This window comes from Nicotiana sylvestris, chromosome 11 (assembly GCF_000393655.2).
Source record: "Nicotiana sylvestris chromosome 11, ASM39365v2, whole genome shotgun sequence".
NCBI classification, from domain to species: domain Eukaryota; kingdom Viridiplantae; phylum Streptophyta; class Magnoliopsida; order Solanales; family Solanaceae; genus Nicotiana; species Nicotiana sylvestris.
The window spans coordinates 3,983,022-3,998,841 of NC_091067.1; the positions used below are offsets into that span (position 1 = coordinate 3,983,022).

Genomic DNA, 15,820 nt, shown 5'->3' on the forward strand with positions numbered 1-15,820 from the left:
ATCTACATGACTCAGCCAGAAGGATTCAAAGTTGCTGGAAAAGAAAATATGGTGTGCAAACTTGAAAAATCGTTGTACGGATTGAAACAATCTTCTAGACAATGGTACAAGCGATTTGACGAGTTTATGTTGCGGCAAGGGTACAAGAGAAGCAAATACGATCATTGTGTGTATTTGCACAAGCTTAAAGATGGTTCTTTTGTATATCTTCTCCTATATGTTGATAGCTTCCAAGAATTTGGAAGAAATTGATAAGTTGAAGATTCAACTGAAGAAGGAGTTCGAGATGAAGGATCTGGGTGAGGCAAAGAAAATTCTTGGCATGGAGATAATTAGAGATAGACGTTCAAAGAAACTCTGTTTATCTCAGAAAGAATATTTGAAGAGAGTACTACAACGTTTTGGCATAGATGACAAGACTAAGCCAGTTAGTACTCCACTTGCTCCCCATTTTAAGCTAAGTACTACTATGTCGCCAATGGATGAAGCTGAACGAGAGTATATGTCAAAGGTACCATACGCAAATGCTGTTGGTAGCTTGATGTATGCAATGGTTTGCACAAGGCCTGACATTTCACAAGCTGTTGGAGTTATTAGCAGATATATGCACAATCCAGGGAAGGAGCATTGGCAAGCTGTGAAGTGGATTCTACGGTATATTCATAATACTGTAGATGTCGGGTTAGTTTTTGAGCAGGAAGACAATCAGTTTGTAGTTGGATATTGTGACTCAGATTTTGCGGGTGATATGGACAAACGAAGATCAACTACTGGTTATGTGTTTACTTTTGCAAAGGCACCAGTTAGTTGGAAGTCTACTTTGCAGTCAACAGTTGCTTTGTCTACAACAGAGGCAGAGTACATGGCTATTACAGATGCTGTGAAAGAGGCAATTTGGCTTCAAGGATTGCTAAAGGAGCTTGGTGTTGAACAAAAAGGTATCACAATTTTTTGTGATAGTCAAAGTGCTATTCAATTAGCGAAGAACCAAGTTTATCATGCAAGGACGAAGCACATTGATGTTCGGTATCATTTCGTACGAGAAATCATAGAAGAAGGTGGAGTCACGGTGAAGAAAATTCATACTACAGAGAATCCTGCTGATATGCTGACAAAGGTGGTGACTGCGGTCAAGTTTCAACATTGTTTGGATTTGATCAACATTGTTGAACACTGAAGATTGAAGATGAAGACACAACCAAAATTTGTTATAGAGAGAAAATTGAAGACGTGGAATTTTTGCCAAGGTGGAGATTTGTTGAAATGTCAAAATTTCAGATTCCCACATCGGTGGGTTAGCAATAGTTGGGGGGATTTTCCCCCTATAAAAGAAGGCTTAATGTTTAGGATTTAAACACACCTCTCATTTGCCTTCTCATCTGTTTAAGGCATTTGTATCTTCTCTCTTTAGTATTATTTCACTTGTATTTTTGGAGTGAAATAAAATATTGGTTGTGTCCGAGGAGTAGGCAAAATTAGCCGAACCTCGTAAATTCTGGTGTTCCCTTTATTGTTGTTTTATTGTCTTATTTATTATTTGGTGGCTGTCATAATTTTTGGTATAGTAGTTGTGACTTATTCACACTATATACATTTGGCTTCCGCAACAGTTCTCAAGGCTGATTTTCAGCAGTAACACAATTGTTTTGAGGGTAGCCTCAAACTGGTTTATGACAGTGTTTCATAGGTTTTTGGTGCTAGGAAAATTACATATTCTCTAATCAAATAGCCACTTTATCCTACTCACAATTTTAGCTCTCAAATTCATGCCTAAAATTACACAAAAGAAGCTTGCATTAATTACAGACCAAAGACCTCATCAATATCTGTATATCAACGCTATTTAAACATAAATCAAGAAGACCCTTTTGGATTTAACAATCTAAATTCAAAATAACAAGGAAAACGTATAATAATTGTGCACAAATGGTAAATTAGATCTAAGCATTATATGAGCCAATATCAATCAATTAGCGCAGCAGAAGAGGACATTTTACAATATCACAATTGAATAGGTATATTAAGCATTCAAATATATTCAATCCATAACCAATCAACACAATCAAAATCTGAGTAAACAATCACAAACTCACTATGAGTAATCCAAAATTTAATCCATAGACTCGAGTAAAGGAGAATAGGTGAGAATTTACACACCTAAAAGAGGTAAAACAACACTAAATGATACGGAGTAAAACAGAGAAGCTTACGAAAGTTGTACATTGTGCTGCCTTGCTGAGACATAACGGTTAATTAGTTAGGATTAAGGAGTTTTAGAGATGTTTATTTAAGTCTCTTACCTTTTAAATTAGAAGTTCTTTAAATTACATATTGACCCCTTAATTTTCCTTGTCTTATACCAATCAAGTCCTGTCTATAATTGTACTGAGATAGCAGATTTAGTATAATTATCCAGCTGTAACCCTTAGGTTATTTTCATAGTTTTATGCTATATATAGGTTGTAATTATCCTCTTTATGGTTATGAATAAAAAGCCTATTTACTTTTTGCCTAGTTTATCTTTGCATTTCTCTTTTCTTTTCCTTTTTTCTTTTCTTTTTTCGACTTCATCACTGTTCCATTGCCCTGCGTATCAGTGGTATCAGAGCAATTCTTGGCTCTGTGGACAACCATGGCTGATAACAATAGTAATGTCATGGAGGTGCTCAAGAAAATCTCACTTGATATGTCAAGCTTCACAACTAGACAAGATCTGCTAGAGGCAAATCAAGAACAAAGTAACAAGAATCAGGAGGAAGCTTTGAATGAGCTCAAGGAAGTGCTCAATGAAGCTATTCATGGAGGAAAGAGGCCAGAACGTGACAAATATGTATCTCAAAGTGGAGGTGAGCTATATTCTCCGAACGATAAACCCTTTGATGTTGGGGACTTAGCTTCCCCTAGCTCCAATGGAGTTAATATATCTGCCATACCTACAAACCTTTCTGCTACTAGCTCAGTTCTTCCAAGCTCTCAAACCCAATCGACTACCAACTTAACAACCTTAGCTCCTTAAATTCCCATAAACCCTAGCCCTTCTCTACACACTCAGAATCCCAGAACCTCTCAGCTACAGTCTTCTCTTTTCCCATCTATGAGGTTACAGTCCTTCCAAAACCTCTTTCCTAAAACAATCGTTCCTTTAGCACCTCACTTTCCTAATTCCCAAGGAAGGTATTATCCAACCCCACAACCTCAAAGCTCACCAGTAATGCCACCACCCCTATATCACCAGACATATAACCAGCCCAGTCAGTTTCCCTCTGCATACTATAATCCAAACACACATATGCCACCACTCTTATACCACCAGACCCCATATGTATCAACTCCCTATCCCTACCAGAATGTTCACACCACCAACTCATTCCACAACTCAAATACTCATAATGTGACATTGCCCAATATCATTTTTACCAAGTACCACAAAGTTGAGTTTCCTAAGTTCAATGGTGAAGATCTTAGGACATGGTTGTACAAGGTAGAATAATTTTTTTCTGATGAAAATCTTACTATCCAACAGAAAATAAAGTTAGTTCCTATGCATTTTGAATGAGATGCTCCATGATGACATTTAGGCTATATGAGGAGTAAAGGACAAATGCCACTTCCTACATGGGATGAATTTTTGTGGCCTTTGTGTAATAGTTTTGGAGCTGAATACTCTGATCCTATGACTGAGGTTATGAACATCAAGCACATTGGGAGTGTAAAGAATTACCAAAAGGCTTTCAATAGTGTCATGACTAGAATGAATCTTTCAGTTGAACATGTTGTCAGTATATTCCTGAATAACCTCAAGCCTGAAATCAGTAATGCTGTGAGAATTGGCAACCCTACCAGTTTACCATAAGCATACTCCCTGGCTAGACTGCATGAAGCTAACTTTATTGCACAAAGCAAAGCAATCAAGGCAGCATCTGCAGTGCATCAACGCTTTGCTGTAAAGACACCTCGAGGACAAGGCTCTGCTGGGTGGGTAAAGGCTACTACCCCTACCTACAGACCACCTGTTACTGCTAATTTAGATGGATTCAGGAAGAGAAGACTTACACCAGCTGAAATGGAAGAGAAAAGGGCCCAAGGTCTATGCTTCTTCTGTGATGACAAGTTCACACCAGGGCATAAATGTAAGGCCAAAAGACACATATACTCCATAAAGATAAATGTTGAAGTACTGAGAGATAGTGAGGAATTGGGGGTGGAAGTGGACGATACAAAGGAGCCTCAAGAAGCAGAAAACTCTGTTGAGAACTGTGAGATATCTCTGCAAGCCTTGAATGGCACTAAAGGCTACAGAACTCTCAAGATACAAGGCTTATCTGAACAAAATCCTATTAATGTCCTCATTGATTGTGGCTCCACCCACAGCTTCATCAATGAGAAGGCTGCCAAGAGGATAGGTTGCATAATCAGCCAAATACATCCTCGAGATATATCTGTAGCTGACGGCAGAATTATTCAATATGTTAAGGGTAGTAAGAACTTCAAGTGGCTCATGCAAGGGGTTCTTTTCCAAAATGATTTCCTAGTACTCCCTATAGGCAGTTGTGATGCTGTGTTGGGAATTCAATGGCTATGCAAGTTAGGTGACATTAAGGTCAACTTTGAGAAACTTTTCATGCACTTTCTCTATCAATAGAAATCTGTCACCTTGCAGGGCATTTATCCTTCATTTAAAACTGTTGATGCCAAGGCCTTACACAACATCTCTGTTGATACTGCCCAGATTTTCATGATCGAGGTTTGTTCTGCCACCATGTCTCCAGTTACAAACTCTCAGGAACAAGAAGACATTCCTGTTCCCATCCAAATATTACTCATTGAGTACAACATCCTTTCCCAAGAACCCAAACACTTGTCTCCTTCAAGAGGAGTGCTTGACCATCATATAGCCTTAATTGAAGGCAGTGCCCCGGTTAATTCTATACCCTATAGGTACTTTCCAATACAAAAGAATGTGATAGACGACATGGTGAAAGAGATGATGGTACAAGGGATCATCTAGTATAGCTCTAGCTCCTATGCCTCACCTGTGGTCTTAGTTGGGAAAAAAGATGGTTCATGGAGATTGTGTGTGGATTATAGAGCTTTAAACAAGGTTGCTATTAAGGATAAATTTCCCATACCTATCATTTAGGAATTATTGGATGAACTTGGAGGATCAGAAATCTATTCAAAGATAAACCTCGGAGCAGGTTATCACCAAATTAGAATGGTCCCCTCTGATGTGCACAAAACAACCTTTAAAACACACTCAGGGCACTATGAATACCTGGTCATGCCCTTTGGGTTGACCAATGCCCCTTCTATTTTTTAAGGGCTCATGAACCATATTTTTCAAGCATATTTGAGAAAGTTTATCTTAGTGTTCTTTGATGATATTCTAGTGTTCAGCAAGACATTAGATGAACATGAATAACACCTTAGACTTACCTTTGAATTGTTGGTGCAACACCAGCTTTTTGCTAAAGGAAGTAAGTGTGTATTTGCAGCAACTAGGATTGAATACTTGGGACATTATATTTCTACTGAAGGAGTGACAACTGACCCCAAGAAGATTGAGACAATCCAAGGATGGCCTGAACTTGCTAACATCAAACAGTTAAGGGGTTTTTTGGGCCTAGTTGGGTACTATAGAAGGTTCATTAGGGTTTATGGAGTTATTAGCAAGCCACTTACTAACTTTCTCAAGAAGGACAGTTTCAAATGGTCTCTGCAAGCTACTTCATCCTTTGAAAAACTTAAAAAGGCTCTCACTTCTGCACCAGTGCTAGTATTACCTAATTTCTCTACACCTTTTGTAGTAGAAGCTGATGCTTGCAGTAATGGCATTGGTGCAGTTTTGATGCAAGGAGGCCAACCAATTGCTTACTTGAGTAACAGTCTCTCACCTCAGCACCAAACACTGTCAATGTATCATAAAGAACTCTTGGCATTGGTTATGGCTATCAACAAATGGGCTCAATACTTGACTGGCAGGCCTTTTGTAGTGAAGACTGACCAAAAAGCTTTAAAGTTCCTTCTTGAACAGAAATTGCATACAAGATCATAATTGAAATGGATAGCAAATGTGAGAATATGATTTCATAATTGAGTACAAGAAGGTAAGGAAAACAAGGTGGCTGATGCCTTATCTAGATTGTCTGCAGCTAAACTAGCTGCCCTTACCTTATCTTCTATTCAAACTGACTTGCTTAGTCTGATCACTCAGAGTTGGAACTTAGACCCAGACTTGGCTACCTTAATTCAGACCTTAAAAGGGGGTACAGAGGTACATGACTACACCTTCATTCATGATCAACTCAGAAGACATGGAAAGTTGGTGATTGGTACAGGCCCTAGCTTGAAGAAGAATATTATGCAGCTATGGCATGACTCTCCTATGGGAGGACACTCTAGGATGGAACAAACATACAGAAGGATAGCATCACTGTTCTATTGGAAGGGTTTGAGAGAAGATGTTCATACTTATGTCAATGGCTGTGACATTTGCAAAAGGCATAAGTATGACTGTTCCCCATACCTAGGACTTCTACAACCCTTGAAGTTGCCAGTCACAGCCTGGAGTAGCATCAACATGGACTTCATAGAGGGACTACCCAAATCTAAGGGAAAGACTGTGATTTTGGTAGTAGTTGATAGACTCACAAAGTATGCTCACTTCCCGAGTCTCTCTCACCCTTATTCAGCACCAAATGTGGCCAAACTCTTCATGGAACAGATTCACAAACTTCATGGCATGCCTGAAGACATAGTAAGTGACAAAGACCCCATATTCACCAGTAAAATTTGGCAGAAATTGTTTTCTATGAATGGGGTGACACTTAACACATCCACGACATACCACCCCTAAATATATGGCCAATGGAGGTCATCAATAGATGCCTTGAAACATATCTCAAATGTTTTTGTTCTGATTCACAATCTGACTGGTGCTCATATATCCCTTTTGCTGAATGGTGGTATAACACCATCTTTTACTCTTCCATCCAAACAACACCACATGAGGCTTTGTATGGTCAACCTCTCCCCCCCCCCCGCCGCCATTTACCCTATGTATCAGGTGACTTAGCTGTTGAAGAAGTGGATAGAAGCCTCTTAACCAGAGAATTCAAACTGCAGCTCCTCAAACATCATCTTCAACGAGCACAACAAAGAATGACTGCCCAGGCTAATAAGCATCGTTTAGATAAGCAATTCAAAATATGAGACTGGGTTTACCTCAAAATTCAACCATACAGACAAGTGACACTATCAGGTTCTCACTTCTCAAAGCTCTCAGCTAAATACTATGGACCATACCAAATCCTACATAAAGTTGGTTCTGTGGCATACAAACTGTCCCTCTCACCTCAACTACATCTCCATCCTACCTTCCATGTTTCCTAGCTCAAATTGTGCCACAATTTACCTACCAATATATCTTATCCCTCTGTCCTTGACATATCCAGGCCCTACTGTCCAAACCCTCAGAAAATCCTTGATCGCCATATGATCCAAAAAGGGAACAAGGCAGTTACGCAAGTTCTGGTACAATGGGATCAACTACCTCCTGAGCAGGCCACCTAGGAAGACTACCACTCACTCTTGGTTCGATTTCCTTCCTTCCTTCTTTGAGGACAAGGAAGATTTTGACAAGGGGGATCTGATACAGAGTGAAACAGAGAAGCTTGCGGAAGTTGTACATTGTGCTGCCTTGCTGAGACATAACGGTTAATTAGTTAGGATTAAGGAGTTTTAGAGATGTTTATTTAAGTCCCTTACCTTTTAAATTAGAAGTCCTCTAAATTACACTTGACCCATTAATTTTCCTTGTCTTATACCAATCAAGTCCTGCCCATAATTGTACTGAGATGGCAAATTTAGTAGAATTATCCAGCTGTAACTCGTAGGTCATTTTCATGATTTTATGCTCTATATAGGTTGTAATTATCCTCTTTATGGTTATGAATGAAAAGCGTCTTTACTTTTTGCTTTAGTTTATCTTTGCATTTCTCTTTTTTTTCCTTTTTTTCTTTTCTTTTTTCGACTTCATCACTGTTCCACTACCCTGCATATCACTAAACAACCAAGCAAGGTCTGGTAATAGAAGACGAAATTCAAGCTCCCAGCAGAGAACAACAACAACAAAGTTTCTTCAGCAAAACCAAAAAAAATCGACACCAAATGCGAGCAAAATTCAAACCAATCCTTCCAATTCTCTTTTGTTTATGTTTTTATTTCCAATTTCTGAAGCTTTTTTGATGATTTTGAGAGCATTTTATTATTGGGGCAGCTAGGGTTTTTTGCCAAGGGGAAGATTGATCGCTGAATGGGGAGGGGTTTTGGGTGTTGAAGGAATTGGGAAGTGAAAATGACGTAGTATTAGGGTGATACTACGTCGTTTAGTAGCCTCAGAGGTTAAGGGTTTTCGACCGGGTCTGAGCAAAATTTTGGATACATTAGGCCTCGAAATTCACTTGGAGTAAAACCAAACAGCATTTCCTTTTTTCCTTTCCTTTAATTTTCAACTTTAACCAATTTTAATTAACATACCTAAACCAAACCAACTTGCAAAATTAAACCTTCTTACTATTTTAATCTAAAATTGACTAATTTATTTAACTAACAAAAACATGTAAAATTACCGATGTATTTTTGGTATTTTAGTGCTTTACAAATGCAATTAAAATCTAAAAGAAAATGTAAAGATAAATTTTTTTTTTTGTATTTTTCTTAAAATTCTACTAAAAACAAATCAAGTAAATGTAGCAAAATTCCTAGAATTCTAAAAATAATTAAAAGCTATTTTTTTGAAGTTTTCTACGAGTAATTTTATGTATTGGGCAAAAATTACGTGCTCAGAACCACATTTCAATAATACTTGATAAGAAAGTGATGATATACGTAGATCAAGTAACTACCCGAGTGCATTACATCATATGTGTGAGTTACGAGTAATTTTATTTTGTGTCTCACACATCTGACACTAGTTGTGTGAGGCCTCTTTTTATCTCACATATTTGTGGATCCATATCTTACACATCTGGGTCTACAAAATTCTAGAACCCACACAGTTGTGAGACAAAAAAAAAATCTCACACAACTAGTGTCAGTTGTATGAGACACAAAATAAAAAATTTCATGAGTTACGCGCCAAGTAACGTGTCAAATGAGCTAATTAATAAATGAGACGTGTAATTACACGGCAAGTAACGTGGAATCTTTAGCCTTCTCTCTCAACTATTTTCTTGACTATAAATTCGGGCTTATATCACCTTTGGTTCACTAATTTGTTATTTTTGGTGTAAAATTGTTCTTAAAATTATTTGTCGATTCAAATTATAGGTTGTTGTTTATGTGTTTCTATTTGGAAGGAAGGTGTTTTCGCAGCTGTTGTTGCTGCCCTTTTTTTTGTTTTGTTTTTTTTCTTTCAATTGGGCTTTGGGACTGGATTTGGGTCGATAAAACTAGGTTGAGCTATGGAGGGTTCGGGCAATGGAGTGTTGTGGTGAAAGGTGGTAGTTTCTGATAATTTACGGTGTCTTAGTTGGAGCTTTCGTGGCTGATTTTCATGGCTTCTATGGTGGTTTCATGGTGAATTGTAGGTGAGGTAGTTTAGTTACAAAGACGATAGACTAAGTTGTTGTTTACCTTTTAGGCTGAAAATTTTATTAGCAAACGCGAATATGCCACACCAGCAATCAGGGACGGATTTAGGGGGCGCAAGAGTGTTCACCCGAACACCCTTCGCCGAAAACTTACACTCTATATATAAGGCAAAATCTGTTTTTTTATTTCTATATATTAAGTTTTGAACACCCTTAATACAATCCAAAAATGTAGTTTAGTGGTCAAGGGGGTTCAAAATCTACATAAGGTCTTGAGTTCAATTCTCACTAGCTACAAAAAAGTTTTTTGAACCCCCTTCGTGGAGATCCTGCCTCCGCCACTGCCAGCAATATGTGTTTACTTGATCTGCTTAATAGATACTTGGAGTATTTAAATGATAAAGGATCGTTATGGACAACTTAAATGACCATTTATGTATTTCGCCAAAAAAAATATAAGAGTTTAATAAATTTGATATATGAATATAGAAGAGATGATACACATTAGAATCAAGCATTATTTAAAGTAAAATAAAATAGTTACACTTTATAATTCTATTAAATATTATACAAGCGAAGTTTGGTTTGGATTTTTCTTATTCAATATCAAACCAGACCAAACCTAGTTGGCTTTTTTAGTCGGTTTGATTTGATATTTATATTTGGTGTGATTTCCGATTCGATTTAAACACCTCGTAGTAATGCCTGCTAAGGCATTTCGAATACCAAACTTGGCTTAGCATTCCACAAGTATTGTCTAGCTACGACAAGCTTAACAAAAGAAATTCCTTCCTTGTTAATAGCATTTCTAGCTAGCATATGGGCTACTTCATTTTCTGCAGAATTATTACACAAATAATCGGTCAGATTCTAATATTTATTTTTTTAGTCGGTATATATAGATTATACATAGTTATGCATATATTATATATAAATTATATACATATGTATTATATATTTGTCGATTATTTTTACTTTTAAAGAAATTAGGTGAATGAATATCTAGGTTAATTCTTCATTTCCTTCTCTACAATTGAGCTGGCATATTGATGCTTAATGGTGAGCTACTGCCCCATGTCGGCCACCCTAAATCACAATACAATAAGACCTATGTAGAAATTCTTTTTAAATTTAATTATAAAAAGAAGTAGTCCACTTGGTGCATAACTCTGTCAAAGTGGGAGATCTATTTTAATTTATGACTTATTATAGATATTATTTTAGTTATATGATTATTTTCATATAAGATCGATAAATTATAGCACAAAAAAATTGTAAATGAAATATATGAGTAGAATTATCATTTTATTGAAATTATAATTGATCATAAGATATCATTTATCCCCGAAGCTACCGTCATAGTGACTTTCTAGATAAGGGGATTCAAAAAAGAAAAAAAGTTAAAAACAAATTAGAAGAGATTGAGGCCAAAGGGAATTGAAGTAATGACCTCACAAATGGTTTGAACCTCCTTGACAACTAAGTCATGCTTTTGGACTATGTTAATGAGATTCAAAATATAATATATAGAGAGGTAAAAACAGATTTTGCCTTATATGTATAGTGTAATTTTCCGGCAAAGACGATCCACCCATGATGCCTCGCATAAAAAATTATAGGTTCAATTGAACCCGCCGCAAAATACTGCATTCGCCTCTACTTATATGATGTGAATTCAGACCAGTAGAAGTTTTAATACAAATACCGAACATCACGTGAGAAACCGAAAAAAATATAATAATATCTTGTCTTGTGTAGTAAGTAAAAGAGGGAAAGAAACTTGTCTCTCTTGATCTACTTTACTAATGAGAAACCAAAAGAAGCACCTATAATTCTTTTCCCTCAATCCATGAAAGAAACTTCTCTTTTTAGTTTTTTCAACAATCAATCATTTCCCTTTCCTTTTAAGTTTCTTCTTTTATCTTCTTTTTCATTCTGAAAAAAGTTATATGCAAGAATATGGATTGATTACTGCATTTCCAAACACTCAATCCCCATATAAATGGGCAAGAAAGAAATAGATACCGGAGTCAGAATTTGAAGTTTAAAGATATTGAATTATCATTTAACTCATAGCTCGTTTTAGTAAATGTATTCATAATTAAATATTTATATATATTTAATAAAAAATTTATTATAAATATAGAGTTTAAACAAAAAGTATTATATTCCTCCAAAGCTGTAACTAATATGTGTATAGAGGTGATGGAGGGTATATCATTTATGCGTTCAATTGAAAATTATATATATATATATATATATATATATATATGAGTGTATAAAATAGTGATATTTAAATAAATATTAAATTCTAAAAGTTAAATTAATTCAGTACTAAAAACTTTAAATATTAACTCAATAAATTTAAATCTTGAATCAAAACTATGTATGCAATCCTTAGTGTAACTTGAGATAAAAGAAAAATAAAGAGTAATTAGTATATATGCGCGTAAAATCCAATATAGTTATCACCAACCATCACTTGTCAATGTTCTTATTTAAATTGTTTCATCTCAATCTTGAGCTAAAGAGTAATAATCCATTCAATATCAAGTACTGATCATATATTATATCATTTGACTTCTGCACTAAATATAACCTAGAGCACTACGTTCAATAATTGAAGCAACATATTATTTTCACACCTAAGTCCTAACTCTAGAACTTTCCTATCTCTCTTTTTGTGATATCCTTTTCATCATTCCATTCAACAATATATAATAATAACAACCACAACAAATACAATATAATTTCACAAGTATGGTCTGAGAAGGATAATGCGTATGCCAAACTTACTCCTACCTAATGAGGATAGAGAGATTTTTTTCTACAGATCCTCGGCTACAGAAAAGATGAAAACAAGTAATAGTAGTAAGCAGTAATCAATAACACAATAATAGATTAACTGAAGCGACAGAAACAAGAATAGCATTGGCGGACATAGATAGAGAGAGAGAGAGAGAGAGAGAGTTATGGGTGCTCAAGCACCCATTGTCTTTATCCGAATTTAGTATATTTACATAGGCAATTAGCAAAAAATTTAGATAAGTAGTGAGTGAACACCCATGCATAGGTAAATTCTTTTACCATCTTCTTTCGAAACTCTTTCCGACGAGCACCGATGACCTTAAAATCTTGTATCTGCCACTGAAGAAAAGGAATGGAAATGATAAACAGAAACACCATGTGGTAAAAGAAAACTAAGCATAAGAAACTACATGAACAATATTAATACTACTGGGTATGGAAGAAAAACGCTTCACTACTTACTAATCTTCTACTCTGATCCTCGACCGTTAAACAATATACATGCATTTAATTAAATTCATTCTAAAAAATATTACTATTACTAATCAATTTTCCTCGTGCTACATTTTCTTCTACATATAAATTATATATTTTCTACTTTGTATTATTTTATATACATATTAGAGATACCTCCACTACCATATATAGTGGAATTGTGGGTCGGCATAATCATAGTATACACTATCAAATCAGCACTCCTATAAGCTTTTTGTATTGCATGCCTTAGCATTTTTGTCCACATAAATTTTGGTCCCATTTTTTAAAAATTTCAACATAGTATTTTCATCACTATTCCTGTCATAATACATTAATTAAGCAAAATTCTTCCACTTGCTATAGTTTACCTAATTAGTATCTACATCTATAAATAGCACAAATATTTCTCTAAGTTTTACAACAACAAAAACATCCAAGCATAACTAGCTAAAAACAGTATACACAAACGTCGTATTTGTTGTTTTAGTGTTGTGTTTCAAGTATGGCTAAGGTGAAGGCTTTTTCCTTTCTTGTTTTGCTTGTTTTTTCAAGTTTTATTGTAATGTCTGAAAGTCGTGTGGCGCGGATGGATTTAGGTTTGGATTTGGGTGGTGTAGGAGTTGGTCTTGGTGTTGGGATTGGCTTAGGGTTAGGTGGTGGAAGTGGTTCAGGTGCCGGTGCAGGAGCTGGTTCAGGTTCAGGATCAAGTTCAAGTTCAAGCTCGAGCTCAAGTTCTAGTTCATCTTCGTCTGGTGGTGGTGGTGGTGGTGGTTCGGAGGCAGGCTCATCGGCCGGGTCATATGCTGGATCAAGAGCCGGTTCTGGATCTGGAAACCGAGGCGGATCCGGTGGTCGTGGATACGGAGGTGGATACGGCGGAGGATATGGTGGAGGAGATGGTGGTAACTAAATTCATGCATGTCAATTTTCACACGTAAAATTAATCCACCATTTCAAATTAAAGTTAATAATAATCAATGTGGTGAAGTCTTTTATGTAGCTTGTAATACGTACCTTGTACGACTTTGTTTAATCATTGTCGTTTGTATTTAGGTTAAATGTAAGGAATATAATCATGTTTGGTTTGTGTTTTATGCATTCTTCAGTTATGTTTAAAGGTGTTTTTCAATTATTTTCAAGTTATTAACGATGATTTAATGTGAGAAAATTTCATGGAATTATAATTCATACATCCTAATACTATTTTCGCTTAAAGACGATCAACTTTGGAATTCATAAAGGATTTAATGCATTAGTGTCGGTATGATCGCATCCTTAGCTAAGTGAATTTAAGTTAAATTATTATCTGAAAACATTGAAATTCTATCATTTTCAATTCGTATTATTCTTAATTATATTGAGAGATGGAAAATGAAACAAAATTAAGAAATTTATGGGAGTATTGATTGATTTGAGAAAAGTTTTCTTGAGTGGAAATTGGATTTGAAACTGATGGTCCAAACAAAGGAAGTTTCAAGAAAACTTTGGATCAATGCCCATCCAGCCCAATACTGTAGAGTTCTCTCTTGGCCTGCAAATCATAAGATTTAACCTAAACAGCAGCCCTCTCAATTACTTAAACTAAAAATAGTCGATAAATATATATATATAAAATGTATAATATGTGTATAACCATGTATAGTCAGTGTACGACTATGTTATCAACTACGAAAAGAAAATAGTAAAACAGGTCGGCTATTTATGTAAAGATCCCAAATTAGATCTTTTGGGCCTAATATTTTCTGTATTTCTGTATTTAGAATAAAGAGATTTTTACATTCCTATACACTATATGAAACTATATTACCCTCCCTACTCAAGTTTTACTATAATTACCTTTTATATACCCAATTACCATTTATCTACATTTTAAGGGAATTAATGATAATAATTAGTGTCCTAAAATTACTCTAACATATCTTCCACTCCCCCACGTTTCTCTCTCCACATCCCATCCCCATCCCCCACGTATCTTGCACTCACCCATGATTTCACCATTGAAAATCATTAAAAAGCTTTGAATTCGAATTTGGGTTTTCAAAAAATATTATTTGTTTGAATTGGATGTTGTTGCAAAGAACTGGGAATTCTCTTTACGTCTCTCTCTATCTCTTAATCCCTAATTTCAGTAATGTAAAGCAAAGGAAAAGAGAGTAGCAATTCCACCATTGACAGCCATTAAAAAGCTTTGAAGCTTTGAATTCGAATTTGGGTTTTCAAAAATCATTATTTGTTTGGATTGGGTGTTGTTACAAATAATTGAGAATATGGTTTGGAGTTTATATCTCAATTTTTAGGGGTTTTGGTGAAGATTAGATTTGGTTTTGGCTGAATTTCAGATTGAAACTCGAAGAAGAAGAAGAAGAAGAAGGCATGATATACATTATATTTACGAAATTGTAGTAAAATTATAGAAAAATTGTATTATGTTGTTTATATATTTTTCTTTTATTTATTTAACTATTGTATGAAAGTTGAACAATATTGTATTAAAATTATATTTAAGTTGTATGATATTCTAGTTGTATATAACTGAGTAGAAATAATGTAGAAAATTGTAGATAAGTTGTATAATAAATAATTAGTTGTATGATATTTGATATAAATCAGATACAAAATATACAAAAGACATATAGTATAAAATTTGTATAAAATTTGTATTTAAGTTGTATGATATTGTAGTTATATATAACTCGGTAGAATAATGTGTGCAAGTTGTAGGTAAGTTATATAATATATAACTAGTTGTATGAAATTTATTTTTACTATATATAAATCAGTTGCAAAAGATACAAAAGACATATTGTATAAATTTTTTTATAAAATTTGTATTTAAGTTGTATGATATTGTAATTGTATTAACTGTGTAAAAAATATGTAGTAGTAAAGTTTGATGAAAATACTTTTAAGTCTATTATAACCACTATTATTTCCACTTTACT

At 35.1% G+C, this 15,820-nt stretch overlaps 1 protein-coding gene across 1 annotated transcript; it reads left to right on the plus strand.

Annotated features, from left to right (window-relative positions):
- Positions 1–3,583: 3,583 nt before the first annotated feature.
- Positions 3,584–6,055, plus strand: LOC138880674 (uncharacterized). Its single transcript, XM_070160847.1, has 4 exons — positions 3,584–3,812; positions 3,906–4,600; positions 4,661–4,990; positions 5,462–6,055. Exons 1-4 carry the CDS (start codon positions 3,584–3,586, stop codon positions 6,053–6,055), a joined length of 1,848 nt encoding a protein of 615 aa, XP_070016948.1.
- The last annotated feature ends 9,765 nt before the right edge of the window (positions 6,056–15,820 follow it).